The following is a 22001-nucleotide window of genomic DNA, read 5'->3' as shown; positions in this document are numbered from 1 at the left end:
TTGTATTCATCCTGAAAACATGAAAATTTCACTTAGATACAGCACTATTATCGTATCACTTTGTAGATACAGATTAATAATTCCTAAAACCTTTTTACTATATGCAAATGCTTCCATTTTCAATTCTCGCTTCATGCTGTTTCCTGTTCTGGGGCATAGGAAAGGAGAAGCAGGACCCAGTATTGTTATTTGCAGTGAACACACTTTTCCAATAAAACCATAAACAATAAGAATATTTCTAAAGGACTCCAGCTTACTCTACTTTCATCTAAACCTAAAATTAAGAAGGAAGGAAAATTCTCATGTTTCCATAATAGTTATTGCTAACCTACACATCAAAACAAATTATTTTGATATTATAGGTGAAAGTTTGAACCTGAGAGAAAATTTGCACTTACTGAAATGATTTTAAAAACCAAGTGTTTGTTCTGTTTTTAAAATACATTTTTCCCTCTATGTTTTAGTTTTCCTTCAAGTATAATAAAAAGAGCCCATGGTATAATCTGAGTTGCCTCTTTTATTCTGTGTTTTGGAGCTGTGGGTCCTCAATAAAATTCCCAGAGCTGGAAACATAAAACTGTAAAGTAGTTAGAGAATTCTTCTTTAAACTGTTGCATTCAGCAAGATTGTTTAGCTTATTCCCCCATTTCATATATTTCGTGGATTAAAAAGAGACCCCTGCCACTGACCTGCTGCCATCGCCATGTCCGCCTGTCTTTCTTGCTCTATAGAGCTCTCACTCTTTCACTCTCTCTAAAGACTAACTTTTCAGTACCAAAGGGTGATATGATTTCTCCTGACGTGAGTGAAATGATTCCCAGAATTTTGCGGTAATAAGATGTTTTGTTTTGTTTTGTTTTGTTTTGTTTTTTAAAAAAAAAAGTACATCTTTAGTTGGAGAGTTAGACTTTTCTCTTATGATTTGTATGATTTGCCCCATCCCAGCACTGGGGCAAGAATAGACACTGAGAATCACTTCCTAACCTAGCACACACATTTTTAGGGGTTTACGTCTCAGAATACCGCTTAATTGATGTTTTGAGGAGAAGCACCTCTTGCCAGCATGTTCATACAGACCAAATATGCCTCCAGTAAGAGACACAGCCTTGTCGTGATGCTCTCTGTCTTCATTTTTAGGATAAAGTTCAGAGTTCCAAGTGATGCAAGCAAACATCTCCTTCTGTTATTAGGGCCACATTTCTGAATTACCTACTGACTTCTAGGGGAAGAAAACTGATGAAAGCTAAACTTACTCTTGACTCTGCAATTTGTATTCCTTTTTGTATTTCTTTGTTTTTGTTTTCATTCACTTTGTAGAAGGTTATGCAAAATTTTTAGACACCAATGTCTTTTCCTCCTTTGAGCTGCTTTGCCAGCAATCCCCAAAACAAAATAAGTAAAAAACTACATTATACATAAACCGTAGCCATGTCTTAAACTATCTAGAAGGTTCTTATGTACTCCCATTGCTGTTCTGTTATGAAAATAAGTAAGCACACAGATACAAGTCCTGCCTCACAGCACTTTTGCAAACTCTTGGAAGTAGTTTGCATTTGCATTTTGGAAAAATCTCCTTTTTTGGTGCATTTCTTTCAAGTAAAATCCTGTTTTTGCTCCAACAAGGTTCTGGTTGGAAAAATATAGAGGAGGAAAAAAAGAGAAATTTTTGCTGAAAAATTGCATTTATATCCATCTCTTAAACTTCTACCGTATTCTGGTCAGCACACCAAGTATTTATGCTTTACTAGGGGTGAAATTACTGTTATGTCTGGTGGAGCTTGCTGCCAAGGGTGCAGGGTAGACATTAATCTACTCTATCCAAATCCCCCATCTCCCATCAGCACTTATTGTGAGTCAAGTATATTATAGCAAAAATGCGGAGGAGAGTTATAAAAATTTGGGATTAACACATAACAATATCTCTATAGTCCTACGGAGGTTATGTTTCATCACTGGCCCTTGCATCTGGAACTGGTCTCTTCAAATGTGGGATAGCAGTGGCTCCAGTCTCCAGCTGGGAATATTACGGTATGGAAACATTTCATAAATGTTGCTGCAAAAACATTTAACACATAATTACTCTATATTTGAGGTTGCTAGGAAAACAAATTATGCAATAAAATTCACCTCAGCATCACTGGGGAAAATAAAATCTATAAAGGAGATTATTTATGTGATATATTATAATCACGTTGTAACAATCAAACATCTTAAGAGTGAGGAAGGACTTTTCCAAAATCCAATATATCTTATTCTCTCCAGAACTCCATTGCCCCTTATGGAACCAAACCTTTAAAATTAGAACTAACTCTGTGTTTTTGCAGGCATATTGATGCAGCATAACTGGCTTTTAAGTGCATCTTATGTAAAGTTGGACAGGGTCCGAGTAATTACCTTCCACAGTTTGTAGCTGCCAGCTTCATCGCTCCAGAAATCAGAGAAATAAAAACTTTCTTCGAGAAGTACACCTCCCATGGGTGCCTATATTTATGACTAGCATCAATGCAGGATGTAATATTATTTGGAATTAACTATAAAAATTGTACAAAAATTAACTTTCATTAGATCCCTTTCCCTTTGGGGGGTAGAGATGAGACAGTTGTGACTTGTAGGGAATCTTTATTCAGAAAAAAACTGTTTATGTGTGTTGGATGAGGAGGATTTGAGGGACACATTTCCGTCCCAGATTAGTTAAGACACCAGCAAAAGTAATACGGGTGGCTACATTTGTGATTTCTTTTCAACTATAATGAGGTAATTCCATGAGGTCATTCCTATCTCTACATCCCCCCAATTGAAATGCTTTAGGTAGAAGTGAAAAAGCTAAAAATCAGCCCTTTCTAATGATAGATGTTCCCGTTTTCATAATCTCCTCCTCCTATTGAGGCAAATCACAGAGCATTGCAGTAAAGGAAAGCAAGAACCTTCCTCAGCAGCTGCACATGGGAGAGTCGAGGAGCAGTTATCAATCCAGGGAGTCTTGTTGGTTAATGAGATGATGCATATCCTATGCAAACAACCTATTCTTGTATATTTTATAGCATCTATCTACACGGAGCGATTCATGGGTCTCCCAACAAAGGATGATAATCTCGAGCACTATAAAGTAAGCATCTTCTGTTTTATTTAGGTCATTAATTTATTTCAAATGTGCAAAATAATTTTAAAGCTGTAATTCAGAGTTTACACTTCTGCTGGGTTCCCAAGCAAATATGATGATCTTTTGTTAGCTGCAAAACACCTCACTAGAAAAGAATTTACTCCTTTTGGATTTTATTCTTTCTTTCCCAACCTCCTCCCCACCCCCAAACCCTACACAGCTTGAGCGGGCATCATTTATGCCTAAGGTCTCACTCATATGTAACATATGACACAAACTTTCAGTTTTTCAAACTAAGAATCAGATGGAAGTAATGCAAATGATGAAGAAAATGTGTTGCTCTGACTCTTAAATATTTATCAACCAAAGCAATACATAATTTCAGTATTGGTGCTAAGTCCATTGCACAATGATTTAGCTAGTTTTCTATTAGAACTCGCAGCAACTAAAATGTTAATTTTTTCTCTTTTCCAGAATTCAACTGTGATGGCAAGAGCAGAATATTTCAGAAATGTAGACTATCTTCTCATCCACGGAACAGCAGATGGTGAGGTTTAAGCAAGACTCTTACACATAAAAATACTGAGCCAGCATCACTTTGTTTAAGAAACATTAAGCATCCTCCTATGCCTGTGCTCAGGGTCAGTACCTAAGAGTCAGGGACATTTCCATAAATGAGTGTGATTACTCACTGCTGACAATGTCAACGGCATGACTAGATAATTGTTGGTGTTCATTTCCAGGCGGTACATTGTCACTCTAGGCTTTTTGGTATTTAGCAGCACTTTAACTTTCTCTCTTTGTTGCAGATAATGTGCACTTTCAAAACTCAGCACAGATTGCTAAAGCTCTGGTTAATGCACAAGTGGATTTCCAGGCAATGGTACATAATTTTGTTTTACTCATGTTCAAGGCCTTAGACCCTTAAGCTAAAAGGAGGAATCTTAATTTTATTTATTTATTTATTTTTTACTAAAACCTGACAATGAGGCTGCAGGGTAGAGTAGGCATAACATTGGTAAATGAATCTTGATCTTTCATTAACTCCCTGAAGGACACTAGGCAAGCCAAGTTCCCTCTGGTGATCCCAGTTGAATCATATAAAATAAAGGTATCTACAAGATTAAATAATTTCTAGCTCCCACATCCAATAGTTCTGTCATCCTATGTACATAAGTGTAGCTATGTGTTAAGAGTGCCTAAAAAACCTGGCAGTCCCAAAACAACTAGAAGATTCTGTTTATTTAGTAAGAAGCAGTTGCAGATTGTTATCAGAGACCCCAGAGGCTTTCTAAAATCATACAGCTCCACTCAGAGTTAGAGAATCCTTTCGTCTATAAGTTTTCAGTGACTGGCACATGCTTGATCTACCACAGAGGCTCCTATTTTTACTGAGTAAATAAGTGAACGAGCTGACTGATAATCCAGGTTGCATGATGAGTGGGAAATGAAAACAGCAAAATAAGGCAAAAGCCAAAGCAAGGGAGATAATCTTTAATAACTACCTTTCTCACTTCGGAGAGCATAAATTCTCCCTCACTTGAATAAGAACCCAGAAAAGGAAACCCCCTCTTTTTGAAATGTGTTGTTTTTTTTTTTTTAAATGATGTACAAAGGGTCAAGTGAGAGTTTTTGTACTTTTTAAATTGTGATCTCCTAAAGTAAATCCAACTTATAAGGCTATAACACTACGCTGTGACCAATAGCCACCTTTAATGAAAGCAATAATCTTATCAATATCTCTCCAAAGACAAAGTTTGAATCTGTGATATCATGTTCCTGTTTTTTTAATGATACTATTTTTAACTCCTATGAGGGATGTTTATGATTATATATGTTGTGGATTTTCTGCAATAGAGAAGAATTAGAGGCTAAAAGCTTCATGGGATGTTTGTGCTAGAAGAAGCCTTAGGGAAAATCAAATCCAGCCTGCTCATTTTACAAATACGGAAACCTAGCTCTAGAGAAGCAAAGTATCAGACTCAGCAGACAGCTCTGGAACACATGCCTGCCTTCTGACCCCTAAGGACACTGGCTGCTGTGAAAGCTTAGCCACTGAGATCTAAAACATAAGGTTAAAGAATAAGTGAAGGTTAATAGATCTTTAAATCTTCCTGCTCCAAATGTTTACATGTAAATTATTTTGTTTGCTGAAGGGTTCTTAGGTAGAATTTCAACCATAATATTAGAAAAGTTACAAAATAATCCTGACAGCATCAAAAAGTCAAAGCTAGATGCATTGTGTGGCTGCAGAAATAAAGCAGTTTCCTTCCCTTTGTATTTCAGTGGTACTCTGACCAGAACCACGGCATATCCGGCCTGTCCACGAAGCATTTGTACACTCACATGACCCACTTCCTAAAGCAATGTTTTTCTTTGCCAGACTAAAAATGATGTTGATACGTGTTCATAATGTGAGCACATCAGATATGCCTCAGACTGTTTGCTTGTTTTACTCTTTATGCTGTTAAATATTGATATAAACAAACAAATGAATGTTGTTTGAATGGCTGGCAAAAAATTAAGAGGACTCAGAAGTTCGACCAAAATTTATTGTTTACATTGTCCGGTACTCTGTGAAAGAAGAAAACAGGGAGCCATGCCTTTTGTTTTGGACACAGTATTTTATCGCCTGTTTATTTGAGGAAAAAAATAAAGTCAGAAGTTAAAGTGCTATTGTATTGTCTGTGTTCATTGATTTCAGTTTCATTTCTATCACAGAAAGAAGTGCTTGTGCTTGACAAGTGCATGAATAATATTAGGGTGGTCATGGAGGAGAAGAATCTAGAAGCAGTTTGGGATTTTTTGTAATTAGAATTCCAAATGCTAGACCAAAGTATGCAATAACATTGTTCAGAAATCAAGTTTGAGAGGTATTTTGTGGAGGCACCCTGATGTTTGTACTCCGTGCTGTCCCTCCAAGAAATGTTTATTAAATTTCTCCCAGAAGATTTCTTCAACATTGCCAAAAGCATTTGATAAGGGTAAAGTCAGAGTTTTGAATTCAGACTCCTTTTAAGAAATGTTTCAAATTTGGAAATGTTCCTATTTTGTATCCATTTTTAGAATTGGTAATGGTAACTGCTTTCAGGCTGCTAACCCACACCAAACTAAACAAAACAAAAAATTAAATGAAATGGACATCAGTAGCTTGAAAAGAAACATGTTCTGTCCATAAGATTTTTCTGGAATTTTAGTTCTACGTTAAAGAGTTCATATCGGGGGAGGAAAAAAAGCTACAATGCCTGCAATCCCAAAGACAACGCTCCGCCAGTAACTATCCCCGTCAATTAGAAATCTATGGGCAGCTTGCCATCTCTGTAATTACCACAAAATTAAAAAGAGCCACACCAGGTCACCAAAGCTATTTCTTAAAATAATGTTAAAAGTATCCATGAAGCCACTGCCTCTGTGACTTTTCAGTGACATCTTTCCCAGCACTGATTGCCCTGGATGACTCCTCCCCATCCCTAGCCTGATTCTTCCTAGTCGCAGGTAGAAGATGCTCATGACTTCTCTCATGCTCCATAGCCAGAAGAATCAATCCAGGAAGGAGCTTCAAAGATCAAGAGTTTTCAGACATTTTTCAGTCCAACACTATTTCCACTATAGCTTTTTGAAATTATGCCTCCCATTTAGGCCGCGTAATACCACCGCACCCCTCAGGAAGGAGTGGTTTGTGGTGGTCGGAGAGCCTGGGCAACACCCTCAAAGATTCAAGACGGACTACAACCATGCAACTGCTGATGCTCTTTCTGAGGGTCAGAAAGAAGCTACTATCTTCCCTTTCTGTTCTGCATGGAACAGTCTCTGATTCAAGCCCAGGAGATTTCCTCATAATTTTCTCATCATTCACCCTCTCCAACTAGGAAGAAGAGAAGAACCAATCAGTAGTCCTTTCCTAATACCCTTATCAAGGGAGATAATAGGACAATTAAAAAGAATAAGAAAATCATGTTACTCCAACTTATTTTCTGTCTTTCTAAAATATGCAAAGCTAGCGTTGAATATCACCACACAGTAAGTGGTCTCCAGCCCCAAGCCTCTGTTCCCACTGTAACAGAGGCAACTTTTAGAAGACGAATCTAATTGTGTCATTTCCCCCTGTAGAAACCTTCAATGATTCTCTGCAGTCTACAAAACAATATCGTAGATATTAGATGTAGAACGTCACAGAAAGTGTTATTAGATGGTGCTTTCCTAGAGGAATATTCACAGATCATATCTTGGAACATAGCCTATGGTAGAATCTCACCAAATGGTGAATGAGTGAATGCCTCTGTGTTCGTGGAAGACTCAAGTTTTCTACAATACTGTTGATGAAGACTTCCCTGACCCCTGCTCAGGTAAAATCATCCAGATGCTCCTCAGGACTGTGTCAGCATGTGTTTATGCATTTATTCTTTCATTCAACAAATTTTTTTGAGTCTGCCTGTATACTGGACACTGAGCAAGACTTTGAGGATACAGTGGAGAGCAAAGCAGCAACTTGAGAGGCAGTGTTTTGCTTTTTTGTTTTTTGCTTTTTTAATTGTTTGCATTTTGTACAACTTTACTGCATTCTTTTGTGGGGGCAGGGACTTGGAAGATAAAAAGTATATAAAGTACAAAAGGGAAAAATGTTAGTAGAAAATACTAAACTAAAAGGAATGATTAGAAAACATCTTAGCTTTTATATTTGTAGGAAGCAAATTGTGATAACTATCCTTTACCACATTTAATCTTGCACATGAGATTTGAGGAGGAGAGTGTTGCAACACCCTAATTAATGTATAATTATCCTTCATACATCACAAACTTGAGATTTTCATTCATTTATTCAACAAATGCAATTGCAAGCCACCGTTTTAGGAACTATAGGTGACCCCCATGCCCCTCAAAAGACATGTATGTTAAATAGGATGCATGTCTATAGGCAGGAGCTTAAAGTTTTGTAAAGAAATGAATGTGAGTAACTCCAATGTAAGTTCAAAGAGATCAGTACTCTAGGGGTATGTGTAAGAAGGAAACCATAAAAAATTATACCATCTCAAAATAATCTCAAATCCTAGTTCCACAATGCTGACCTTAGAGCTATTTTAAAAGGTTTCAAAGTTCTAAATGACCATCTAATATTTCTCAGAGTGACTGAGAAAGAACCTGCAAGAAAATAGCACAAATAAAGGAACCTTTTTTTAATCTACCCTAAAATATAAAATGTATAATTTATTTCCTCGAGAAGTATATTGGTATATCTGTGCTGTACATGGTAGTACTCTGGGCACTGCAGGGGTTACAAATGAATATATGTGACAAATTCTCCATTTCTGGACTGTTTCAGTAAAGGCGACTTAACGAATCTGATTTTCCCAACATTTGAGCATTTTTCAGAAACTGACAGATCTTTATGCAAATGTTGTTGCCAAGCTGTTTGTAATGGTGAAATTATACTTTGACAGTAACTCTTTAAAATATATTAAACCCAGCTAAGGTTTTTTTGGAAACGTTGCCAATTAAGTGACTTTAATGAGCTTCTTGATGGTAATGTAATTAAAATTCAGATGTTCTAATTGTAAAAAAAAAACACGGTTCTGGGAAAGTTAACAGTAAAATAAGCAAATGTAAAATGAATTAGGGCTAATTTAAATAGTGATTATGTGATCTTCTGAGAAGATTCTACCAAAACAATGCTTTCAATTATGCTGTTTGTAAAGAAGAAGGCACCTAACAGACATTTTAAATTTACTCAATAGAGCAGATATTTTGAATTTATCCAATAAAACAGATTAAAACATCTGAACACAGTAAATCATTCTTAGTTTGTGAAAGAACTACTAAAACACTTCCTTGGCATATTGGACAGGTACCTTGGCAATTTGAAATGGGATGATTTCTAATTCAGGAAGAAAGAAGTGTCTGGACCTTACCAAGCTATTCATGGGAAAATGATCTGGTTTCTAGCAAAAGTCTTTAACGACCACCTGCTCAGATTATTCGCGCGCAGTTCCAACATGCTGGTCATAAACACGTCTTTTTGGACACACAGGTAATGTCTTCGGCAAGCTGGAGCAGTATGATTTTATTCTATTGGCCTCTAATTAATACTCTATTATTCTATTTACTTAAAAAATTGCTTTGAGAGTATCCGTTTTCACAAACGTTTGTTAGTAGAGCATCACATCCTTCACTCTGCGGTCATACAGAGTCTGTTTCCTGTGAGTAAGAGAAAGCCATAATCAAGCCAAGGTCATGCCACAATAGTTTGGACAACTCATCTTCCTTCTTTCATAATTACTGTTCTGTCATAATCAACAAGCAAAGATGGGAGCACCTTTGCTAGCCATTAATTATTGGGGGCAGGAATTTTTTTCACTGTTACAGAAGGTGAATTTTTGAAATAAATATCTTAATGAAACATTTAAAATGATGTGAAAAATATTTGTATGTTAAAAAACTACTATCTGTTCACACATACTCAGTTTGTTATTGAAATTTCAGACATGTCATAAAATTTGCCTATGTCAGACTGGCAGTCAGCTAAATTTCCAGTTTTAAGAGATAATAAAAAATGATGACGCTTTAATATATACAAGTACATTATATACTAACAGGAAACCATGTGGCTGTCTCGTTTTTTACAGATTTAAGTAATACTTTGTAATATTGCAAATTACTTCCTTTTGAATGAAATATAAGGTAGTTTATATGTAAATTCTTTTAATATAATATGTCCATTACAGCTCACCTTAGAGGTAGTGGATGGGATAGGAAAGGGCACAATAATAAAGTCAGACCACCTGGTTTGAATCGGAGTAACATTCTAGCTGTGTGACTTTGCTCAATTTGTGTAAGTTCTCTCTGCTTCAGTTTTCTTATTTGCGAAATGGGGAATAACCCTAACAGGTTGTTTGAAGGTTTAAATTAGTTGTTATTTGTGGAGCTAACCAAGTCTGGCATGTGCTAAATATTTTGGTAGGGGTTTACTAGATACAAAAAGTAAACCACTTTTTAGCATTTTCAATAAATTCTCTAGAGATTAATAGTCTGATTCAAAAGCCAATAGTTTCTTTTCTCTATCAGTTGATTTAGTACAAAAGTCAGAATCATCAATCACATAAGTTAATCTCTATATTTTTCTGAAACAATGTGGGCTTTTAGGAATAACCAATACAGAAGTCATGAGAGTCCAGGGAGGTTTATCGACCTTGGTACTTATCTTGAATGAGTCGTTCATTCCTGTATCTCAATACCTGTTGGAAAAGTCAAATATTTGATAGTATTGATTGAAACATGTTTGGGGAAGACGGACTGCCAGGAAAGTGTGTAACTGAATTTACTCACCCAGCTTCATGCACAATCTACAACACATCACACAGGTCTTCCTCTGCGCCCTATCTCTACCACTGCTCCTGTTGCCCTTCCAACTCCAGCCACACTGGTCTCCTTTCCGTGTTTTTCTTCAGGCCAAGCTTCTTTCTGTTTCAGGGCTTGGAATATAGTTTTCTCAAACTTTCACTTGGCTGTGTCCTTGTCATCTAGGTCTCAGCTCATGTGTTACCACATTAACGAGAATTTTTTTAGTCTCTGGATTTAATGTTGTTTCTACCACAGCCGGAGACTTCCAACCACATTGGCTAATTATGTTTTCTTGTTAGAACTTATAAGCATGAGAAATTATTTTATTTATGTATGTGCTTGTTTGTGCCCTATTTCTCCCATTAGAATATAAGATCCCTGTGAGCAGTGACCCTCTCTGTCTTTCCACCTCTCTGCACCCAGGGCCTAGACAGTCCTTGGAATAAGAGAGGAGGAGTTTGATAAATATTTGCTGAATGTATTTCCATGTTCTGTGGATAAGAAGGCCCATGAAACTAGAATCTTCATGTGTGATTTCACAGTGAAAAAACAGATCTCACCCTTTCTGGAATTTGGTATGTAATAGGAACTTGCTATTTCCTCCTCAAAGCAAAGAGAAAGAAAAATCCCTGAGCAGCAGGCAGCCCACAGTCAGAAGAATGAGATTAGGAAAGACATGAATCTTAGTCAGAAATCTAAAAGAGGTTGGTCTTTTAAAGAAGAATAATCTGGGTTAGGGAATGACAACACAGCCCACTGTAGTGTCCTACCTCTGATTCTTACTGCTTCTAGATGAATGGCCAGGACGCCGCGGACAGAAAGTTTGGCAAAACGTTCAGACAAAAACGTCAAATCTCCGGAATGTTATTGATTACTCTAGTAGCCTCTAGTATAAAAAGACAGTACTTTTTTAAAAATACATTTTACTTAAATATATTTCAAGAACTAATGGTTTCTTTCATATTATTAGACAATAATACCATGCCTTACACCAACAGTCTTCAACCTTTTTGGCACCAGAGACCGGTGCTCCTATAAGAATCTAATGCCTGATGATCTGAGGTGGAGCTGAGACAGTGATGCCAGCGCAGGGGAGCGTCTGCCAATACAGATGAAGCTTTGCTCACTCGCTGCTCACCTCCTGCTGTGCAGACCAGTTCCTAACAGGCCATGGACCGGTATCGGTCTGTGGCCTAGGGGCTGGGGACCCCTGCCTACATTGTTTCATTTAATTATCCTAACTCTGTAAATTAGAAATCAAAATATGTGTATTTCTGATTCAGAAAATGAGGTACAAGTTATGGAACTTACCCAAGATTCTATAGGTTCGGTTCTGTAGGACTATGGTCCTTCTACCCCATGATACCTCCATGTCATACGGGCAGTGCCATCTGTCAGTCCAGAAGGAGTATGTGGAATGCTTTTTCAGATGGCTCTGTCATATATTACTGTCATTAATCAAATGTTCAATACAGAGTATAAATAAACAACCCTAGTAGTAGGCCCTTATCAGTCATTATTAGAATTTAAATGCAGTTATTGAAGTAGCCATTAAGTGACTGCTTAAATAAACATTTGTAGGGTGGCTTTGAAAATGGAGGTTTGTGTCTCCCTTCATAACTTCGTGACTTCTGTAAGGTTTGCATCTTGTTTCTAGCCCCAGCAAAATATTGTGTATGTACAGGCAAGCCATCCAATATGTAAATGCAATTCGTGACTGGACTCAAAATAACATTAGCTTTCCAATTTTCTCATCACCTCTTCTCCACTCATCAGTATTTTTTCTCCATGTCTTCTCTCCGATGTTACCCCTGCTATGTGTCTTCCCAACCTGCTCTGCTGCCAACTCCCACACCCTGGCCATGGAGCTACAGAAGGAGGCAGGATGAGGGGTGGAGGGAGTTTCGAAGATATCACAAAAGAATAGTCCCCAAATTGGCATCAGGTGCATCTTGCCAGCAACAGTCAGGCTGCCAAAGCAGAAGCCTCAGAAATAAAGAACAATGAAAGTATAAACCTGAGGTTTTCTTCAGATTAGGTTTTTAGAAAAACAAAAAGTAAAATTTTTTAATACCATGTGAAGTAAGTATTTTGTATCTCTTCCCTTTTTTCAATTAGTGGCTATCAATATATGTTTAAAAACTAAACCAAAACAAAACATGTACCTCTAGTTTTCCAAAGCACTTTCAATACTTCTGGAGTGCTTTTATTTATTTTTTCAAGTTACAGTATCAGGAACAATAAAATATTGCTTACGTAATCTTCTTTGGTGAAAAAGCCATGCCCAGTGAAACCTGCTTTGGGAAACCCTAGTATCAATTTCTTGACATAGACTTGCATGGTATTTCCTCTTAACAAATATTGGGAATTTATCATTACCAAAGTGTTAAAAATTTGTGGTAAACTTTATAAGTAGCCACTCAATATTTATATCATTCATGTGTCATATTTCCCAGAATGTAAGTAGTCATAGAAACAATAAATGCAATTGTTAAATGTATAATTTATTAAAATGCATAATTTTTTTCACTAAAATGTTATTCATTTTTGAAAAATAATTCCATATATTACATTCATATTTGTATATGTTTCATATGAACAATGCACAATGCATATGTATATGAAGATATGAGTATGTATATATTTTTATTTTTAACATTTTTTGTGGGGTCCCAGTACCTGGAATACATAAGAAACTCTTACGAATTCAACCACACAATTAAAAAAATGGACAAAAGACTTGAATAGACATTTCTCCAAAGAAGATATGCAAATAACCAATAAAGCACATAGAAAGATGCTCAGTTTCCTTAGTCATTAGGGAAATGCAAATCAAAACCACACTGAAGTACCAATTTATACCTACGAAGATAGCTATTAAAAAAAAAAGAAAAGAAAAGGAGTGTTGGCAAGGCTGTGGATAAATTGGAACCTCATGCATTGCTCGTAGGAATATAAAACTGTTCAGCTGCTATGGAAAACAGTTTAGCTGCTCCTCAAAAAGTGAAACAGAATTACCATGTAAACGAGCAATTTCACTCCTAGATATATACTCAAAAGAATTGAAAACAGGTTCTCAAACAAATACATGTACAGGCATGTTCAAAGGATGAATGTATGAACAAATTGATGTATATATATAAAATGGAATATTATTCAGCCATAAAGAGAAATGCAGTACAGACATACCCTACAACATGAATGAACCTCAAAAACATGCTAAGTGAATGAAGCCAGATGCAAAATGTTACTGTATGATTCCGTTTATATTAAATATTCAGGATAGGTAAATCCATAGAGATAGAATACAGATTGGTGGTTGCCAGAGGATGCACGAGGGGGAGATGAGGAGAACCCACTTAACTGATAGGGAGTTTCATTTTGGAATAATGGAAATGTTTTGGTAATAAAAAGGGTGGAGTTTGCACAATTTTATGAATATACTCAATGCCATTTAATTGTTCATTTAAAAAGGGTTGGTTTAGTTATACAAATTTCATCTCAATTTTTTAAATCTGTTTTTAAAACTTCATTTGTAATCATTTTCAGTCTAAGTAATCTATAATAATTATGGCATTATTTCTAGAACCAGTAGACTCAAGTTTTTTACATGAAGAGAGTATATTCCAAGAAATTAGACTCTTGGGTGCTTTATAAATATTTATTTTGACCAACCCTCTTTGCCAATAAAAGAAGTGTTTTCATTCCTAAAGAAAAAATTAAAACTTTTGACCAGTTATTCATGCCATCACACCTCTGGATACAGAAGAGAGGAAACCCATAGGATTCACCCCCCTCAGTCATTACAGATCCATACCTTACATCTCCTGAGCATTCAAAACACTTAGACCTCTCAGATAGCGGAAATTCCCTTGTCTGACTCTTACATCCTGTCGTTCCAACTTCCCGCTCGACTACACTAAGCACAGCAGCTCTTTCAAAGTAACTTTTTCAAATACCCCACCTCAGGCTGCCTCTTTCTTTGTTCCTCCCATTCTGTCTTCAAATCAGTATAGAGAAAACAGTAAGAATGGGCTCTCCTTCTACCCTGGACCCGTCCCATTCCTTTGCCCTGCTCTGAGTCCTGTTCTTTTAATGTCCCCAGCTTCATCGTTAGTAAGCGAAATCCGTAGTCATTTGAAAGGGTGAAAAGTCAGCTGTGTGACATACTCAAAATTTGAGGATCTGATTCCTCAAAAATGGAATCTCCCCTGTTGCTTTGGAAGACAGTTTGGAAGTCCCTCAAAAGTTAGAGTTATCATGTAATCCAGCAATTCTACTTCTAGGATTATGGTTTTTTTTTTTTTTTTTTTTTTTTTTTTTTACTCATGTATAGTTAGTATACAATATAACATGAATTATATTAGTTTCAGGTATAAATTACAGTAATTCAACATTTTTATACCTTACAATGTGTTCACCCCACTAATTCTAGCAATCATCTGTTGCTGTGCAAACTTTACCCATTCCCCACCCATCCCCTCTGGCAACCATCCCCTTGGTCTCTGTTTCTGTTTCTGTGAGTCTGTTTTTGTTTTGTTTTGTTTGTTCATTTGTTTTGTTTTGTTTTTAGATTCCACATATAAGTAAAATGGTAAGATTTTTTTTCTGACTTACTTCACTTATCATAATACCCTCTCGGTCCATCCATGTTGTCGCAAATGGCAAGATTTCCTTTTTTTTATTGCTTGAGAATAGTCCAAGCAAAAACTTGTACTCAAATGTTTATAGCAACATTATTTATAGAAGCCGAAAAGTGGAAATAACCCAAATGTCTATCAACTGTTGAATAGTTAGTTAAATTTTATTTAACTAACTATTCAACAGTTGTATATACATATACATATAATGGTATATACATATAATGGAATGTTATTCAATGATAAAAATGAATGAAGGACTGATTTATGCTATAACATTGATGAACCTTGAAAATATTATGATAGTAAAAGTCAGAATCAAAAGGCCACATATTAAGTAATTCCATTTATATGAAATGTACAGAATAAGCAAATTTATCAATAGAGAGAAAGTAAATTAGTGGTCATCAACAGCTGGGAAAGGGACAATGGGTAGTGACTGCTAATGGGCACTGGGTTTCTTTTGGGGGTGATGAAAATGTTCTGGAAGTAGAAAGTGATGATGATTATACAACATTGTGAATATACTAAAAACCACTGACTCATACACTTTAAAAATAAAAGCTAAACTATAAAATACCTGAAATTGCCAATTGTTTAATCTTTAGATGTTTTGCTACCTTAGCCATCTGGCAGCTATGAATGGATTCAGGCAGCAGTCATGGCAGATTCCAAGACAGTTAGAAGATTTTGCCTGGATTCTTACCATTAGTTTGCAGCGCCTTGTTCTAGAAGGACAGCATGATCTGGATTCAGATCCAGGTGTGGCTTTAAGAAACTTGGTTGCCTATTCTAAAGCCTCATCTTAGGATTTGTAAGATGAAGGCAGAAATATTTAACTTACCATGTATCGTGAAGATTAGACAATATTGTACTCAGAGAGCTTTGTTTTTCATGGGCATTCGATAAATGGTAGCTATTGCTACTATCTTAGGGGACTTATTCTTCATCCCTGAAATATAAAAAAAAAAACTTAAATAATATAAATATTTTCTATTCCATTCAAATTATTATTTTCTATATCAGTTGCTTATAATTAAGTTTCTATATGAATTTCAAGTGAAAATGACAAAAAGCAATCATCTAATTAGGTGGTCGATACTATGTGCTAACCACTGGGATGAGTGGCTGTTACAGTTTTATCCAGGTATTTAGATGTAGCCCTGAAATTACAATTTATACTTGATTGTCTTCATCAGTGTCAACTGTCCTAAATGATACATTCATGTAGGACAAATATCCAGAAAAACATTAGATGCAAATCAGCCACATTTTAAGATATTCATTAAATTATCTTTTTTGCTACGCATTATGCCTAATGTTGAGAGAAAAGGGGGTGCAAAAAACGGTGTATGAGCCATGTTCTTTGACTTCCAGAGTTTAGTCGATCAGTATTTATGGAGGAGGATGCTAGTGATTATTGACCAGATTTATGAGGAAGAATGAGAAAATCTATCTTCAGAATCAGAAAGGGCTCATAATCAATATGCTGTTGTGCTCTATGAAGAAAAAATTATTTTTATTAAAATGGAAATGAAATATCAGTCTTTACCTCCTCTGGCAATATGGCAATGAAGAAGTGATTACTTTTCAGCAGGAAAGAGTCAGGATTAGAACACAGTACTGAAGACTTCCTGGCCATAGAACTGTTTTTTGCATGCAGAAATAAATTATTTTGGTAATTTATTATCCAATGAAATTGTAGAAATTCTCTATGTTTGAAGAGTGAAATAGCCCAACAATGAATTAAAACAAATTAAATAAAGCTTTACTTAAAAATAGGATAATAGCCTAGAGGACTTTATAAATTATTTTCTATTCTATGCTTATATTATTTCTATATCTCAAAAAAACTGAGCATATCTTTACAATACATCTGATAAAATATGAATTGGCAACAGTGAGCAAGCTTCAGTCAGGGGGCAAGCCCAGTTACAAGGCATAATGAATAAGAAAAAGCGTTTATAATTCCATTTTTCATTTTCTGTATTTTTAAGTATACAGACTTCAAATTTTAAATTTCCTAATGGATGAAGTTACTTCCTTTTACAGAAGCCTTAGAAAGTTTTCAATTTTTTAATTGGTTCACATTAAAGACTCTTAGAAGCTTGAAGAAAAAGTCTTTCCAGATGAGCAAGAGGTTGGATAAATGTAATGACATATGGTTTGTTTTTTATAGCTACAATATGCGAAAAATAGAAGCATAACACATGTATCCAATGATATATATGTATTTATACATATAAATATATATTCTGCTTATAAATTATGAGATAAGATTATTTTGTACAAATGTGATTTTGTTTTCTTTCTTTTTCTTGTTCCCTTTATGAATAAAAATAACAACTGAAACTTAGAACAATTTTAAACATCTCATTATACCAGGGATCTAGCAAAAGCTAAAATCAACGTATGCAAAACCATAATGCCACACAGTCCCCTTCTCTGTATTGTGAGCTCTTTACAGGGTCTCAGAGCCTCAGGGCTGGAAGACTGTCCCTTAAGCTTACTACCAAATCATCCCCACTACCTCTTTATTCCAGATGGATGGGTCAAGAATTGTTTCTTAAATATCTCTCAGTATGGATATTTCTCACATCTTCTGGCAAACTCAGACCTTCCCCTGGAAGTTCTTTTTTATTGTTTCTGAATCTCTGAGCCCATCAGTCACTCATAGAGAGGTAAAGGGCATCTCATTATTACATTCTATGTACTCGATTTTTAAAAAAAAATTTTAAAAGCTATTGTTAGATGATTAATCTTTTCAAAGCTAAAAAAATCTCAATTAATGTAAACTGTTTTCTCATTTGCCATTTTTAATTTTATTTACTTTTATAAAAAATCTTTTGAAGGCTCCCACCTATTTTCAGAAGACCCTTGTTATGGAAAAGAGTGTTCTAATTTAGGGAAAGTATGGCATATTGAGAAGATCACCTCCTAGGAATAAAAAAGGACCTAAAACTCAGTAAGAAAAGTTTTGCTAGTCATTACTAAGTCTCACCTAACAGAGCAGAGGTATACATACCTTCAGGACAGGCCCAGTAGACGTTACTAACTCCATTACCTCTGAATGGTGGCCCCCTTGCCCTGCCTTTATTGCAATTGTTTTCTATTACCCAGGCTCTGCCCTGTGCTGCCATTTTACCTCCAAGCTTTGTTGCTACCCCAGGTTTTCAAACTACACTTATTTTACCTAGTAACTACTACTTAGTAACTGAAAGGTCAAACTCTTTAGCTTCCAAAATAACTGGTTAATTGATGCTAATGCCCTACCACCGCATTTATTTGATTATAGTTTTGATTTAACTTTTTAGCTCAGAAAATTTCAAACATATGTAAAGAAGCAGAATCACATAATAAACAGTGTTCAATCATCAATCAGTTTCAACAATTATCAATATTCTGCCATACTTGTATTATTTATACATCCACCCACACTCCTTTTTAAATATTACTTTTTTTTTTCTTTTGGTTCAAATTTACATAAATTGACATCACAAATCTTAGCTACACTTTTCTGAGAATTGAACATACCTGGGTAACACACACCCCTTTCACAATATAGAATATTTCTATTTCCCCGGAAAGTTCTTTTCCAGACTCTCCCCTTCCCTTCTCTTTCAAGAAACAACTACAGTTCTGAGGGTTTTTTAGATCTTATTTTTCCCTGTTTTGAACTTCTATAAATTGATTCATATAGTATGCAGTTTTTTTGTGTCCAGCTTCTTTTGCTCAGCATTATACTGTGAAATTCATCCATGCTGCTGTCAGTATCGGTTATTTGTTCTTTTTTGTTATTGTTTAGTAGTATCCCATTGCATAAATTTCATTTTATAATTTGTCTATTCTTTTTTCTGTTGATGGATAGTTTGATTGTTTCCAGTTTTTAGCTATTGTAAATGAAGCTGGTGTGGATGTTTTTGTATAAGTCTTTTTATGGATACATGTTTTCATTTCTCATGGGTAAAATATCTAGAAGTGGAATTACTAGTCAAAGTTGTTGTACTTTTAGCTTTAAACTTTAACCTTTTCTCAAAGTGGTTATTCTGTCACTGCTTTTTACATTGCTTTTTTTGCGGGGGGCGGTTTGAATAGGTAATTAAAATAAATGGTTAAAAAGTCCAAACAGCATAACAAGGATATATTGAGGAGTGTTCTTTGCTCCCCCTACAGGAAGACATTTTCACTAGTTTCTTGAGCATTCTTCCCATTTTTAATGCAATTATGAGGAAGTAAACATGTCTGTCCCCTTTCATCTTCTAACACAAAATGTAGCCCCCTATATGTCAATAAAGCACCTCCCTATTTGCACCTAACAACGTATCCTGGAATCTTTTCACATTGGTGGCTAAAGAGCTCCCTCATTTTTTTTCTAAACACTGCCCTACTGATGGTCTCTTAGATCGGTTCCAACCTGTTACTATTATACACAATACTGCAATGAAGAACCTTGTACCTACACCATATATACTTATATATAATAAATCTTCAGAATGGTGCTTTAGCCTTAATAAGCCAAGGGTTTTAGGTATTTACAAATTTGACAATATTGTTAAATTGTGCCCCCAATCATTTATGACATGTTATATTCACATCAGCAATGTATGAGAGTCCCCCTATCCATATTCTTGCCACCAGAGTGTACTGTGTACCTGGATCTCTGCCATTCTCAAACGGTTCAACCTAAGTTGAACAAATGAGAAAAACCAGCATGCACCAACCCCTACCCCATGATTTTTGAGATGAGGTGCTAAGCAAGACTGGCTACATAAATTTTGAGCCAGGTGCAAAATAAAACTGTGGAGCCCATGTTCAAAAATTATTAAAAATTTCAAGATGATAAGAGTAAAACATTAAGCCAAGCATGGAGCCTTCTAAGTACGTGGTCGCATACAACAGCACAGATTGTAAGCCCATGGAGTTTGCCTTTGGTCCTAAGTATCATAATAAGAGCAAAAAAATCCTTGAATAAATATCTTATTTTATCTTTAAGCGATGTGATTTTTTTGCTCTCCACTCCATGTAATAATTATATTTTATATTATTTCTATCAAATTAAGTTGACCTTTCAAGATGGCATATCATGGCAATTGTGTGGCAAACCCCTAACAACCACCAGGCACCCCCACACCACCTGATGGGAGAACTGTGTGTGACATCTCTCAGAAATCTCCTGCTTTCAGACAAGCTTTAACACAATTCATATAAATACAGGGCCACCTCTTTCCCTGCCTCACATCTAAATAACAGGTAACTGCAATGACGGGAATTGAAGGTCAAGTGGAAGCTAGTGTTGGGACAGCCATTGGAAGATCTACAAGTTCAAAATGTACATGGTGTTTGTCTTAATTTCTGGTAATACAATGTCCATTAAGGGTCCTGATTTGCTTCTCCTGGGGAGGAGAGCAGTGCCCTGTACAGTGGGGCTCTTAATAATTTTGCTTTCTCAGAATTTATAATGTCAGAGATCCCTAAGAATCAGTGTTGGTGGGCTGGAGATGAAGCTAGAGGAAATTTCCTGAAAGAACCTGGGATAGTCACTTCTGAAATAGAAAGCAAGTGGGATGAAGGGAAAGAAACTTTAACTTTTAAAGTTTTAGTGAAATATTGAGAAAGGACATTTACTGAGAAGCCAGATGTCATGTTAAGGGCTTTATATCTTTATATCTTGTATCTTTACATCATCTGCAGAGCTCCCTTCTTAGGACTTCTCCACAAACAGGTAGCATCTGAAAAGGAAAGAGAGACAGAAACAGAGATAAAGGCAAAGAGGAAAATAAAAACTGAATGCCAAACCATTAATAAAGTATACCTAATATACTCATGAGGACTGAGGTGAGAGAGAATTTGACCATATATTAAACTAATTCACACTTTTCAAGCTATTACTGTATTTATAAGTGTTAATCCAGACAGCCCTGAGTACCACAGTTTTCTGCTCTTTCACCCCCTCTGCTGGTAGGGCCAAGAACCTGTCCTCAGTTCAAACAGCAGCAAGCATCAGAGAGGAGATGAAGAAAATGACATGGGTATTTTATGCAGCTGTGCTTCTCAAACCTTACTACGCATATGAATTGCCTGGGAATCTTGGGGAAATGCAGATTCTTATTCAGTAACTGAGCTTGGGCCTGTGAATCTGCATTTCTAGCAGGTTCCCAGGTGATGCTGGTCCTTGGACCACATTTTGAACAGCAAGGCTGTCCACCATCAGTAATCATTAGCACAAAAACCCCGTTCAAGTTTTCCTAATTTCAATAGAATTGATCTCTATGGCATTTAAGTAGCTCTACTTCTAACAGTGGATCCAATCCACAATCGAACAGTTTAAGTTCATTGGGAATGTTTCTCCAGTTGTATCAATGATTTATTTCTGTATAGCTCATCAGCTTTATCATGATGGTATTAGAATATTGAAACGTAGTTAGGAAATGTTGCAATGATTTTGTCATAAGGAATCAGATTTTTATTTTAGAAAAGTCATTTAACCAACTCTCTCATTCTACAAATCAGGAGATTGAGGCACAGAGTATGCCTTGACCATAGTCACACAGCTTGTCGATAGCAGCCAAACTAAAATCTAATTACACTGACACTGTCCTGATGCTGTCTGTCCAGATCACTTCCCATTTTCTTTTTCTCCAAAGTGATTAGACTCATATCTGCTAAATCCTATAGATCATTGAAGTCCTAAGCAGCAGATCACAAAACTCAGGAAATACATATGAGGTATACGTAGCATCTCATTCTTTTGTACATTAGTGTACAAATGTCTTATCAGTAGATTTAGCCTTTAAATATCCATTAGAAGAGAAAAGAAATACCAGACCCTGTCTTATTAGCATCACTTATCTTGGATCTGTAGTCCTCATTTTGTTTCATCCTTTCTTTCTGACTCTAATTTATTATAATAGGACATATTACATCTT

The 22001-nt window shown here is 35.9% G+C and overlaps 1 protein-coding gene across 2 annotated transcripts in view; it reads left to right on the top strand.

Annotated features, from left to right (window-relative positions):
- FAP (fibroblast activation protein alpha) overlaps positions 1-5776 on the top strand; it is a 67066-nt gene extending 61290 nt beyond the window's left edge. For both annotated transcript variants that reach the window (XM_039855356.1, XM_039855357.1), the window contains 5 exons: positions 1929-2028; positions 3042-3106; positions 3575-3647; positions 3910-3983; positions 5387-5776. In XM_039855356.1, the coding sequence (XP_039711290.1) occupies positions 1929-2028; positions 3042-3106; positions 3575-3647; positions 3910-3983; positions 5387-5488 (414 nt within the window). In that variant the 3' untranslated portion in view covers positions 5489-5776. The remainder of the gene's footprint in view (positions 1-1928; positions 2029-3041; positions 3107-3574; positions 3648-3909; positions 3984-5386) is intronic.
- The last annotated feature ends 16225 nt before the right edge of the window (positions 5777-22001 follow it).

Source organism: Pteropus medius, unplaced genomic scaffold, assembly GCF_902729225.1.
Source record: "Pteropus medius unplaced genomic scaffold, Ma_sr-lr_union100, whole genome shotgun sequence".
NCBI classification, from domain to species: domain Eukaryota; kingdom Metazoa; phylum Chordata; class Mammalia; order Chiroptera; family Pteropodidae; genus Pteropus; species Pteropus medius.
Note: the sequence above shows the minus strand (reverse complement) of the source record. Positions and strands in the feature narration are given on the sequence as shown.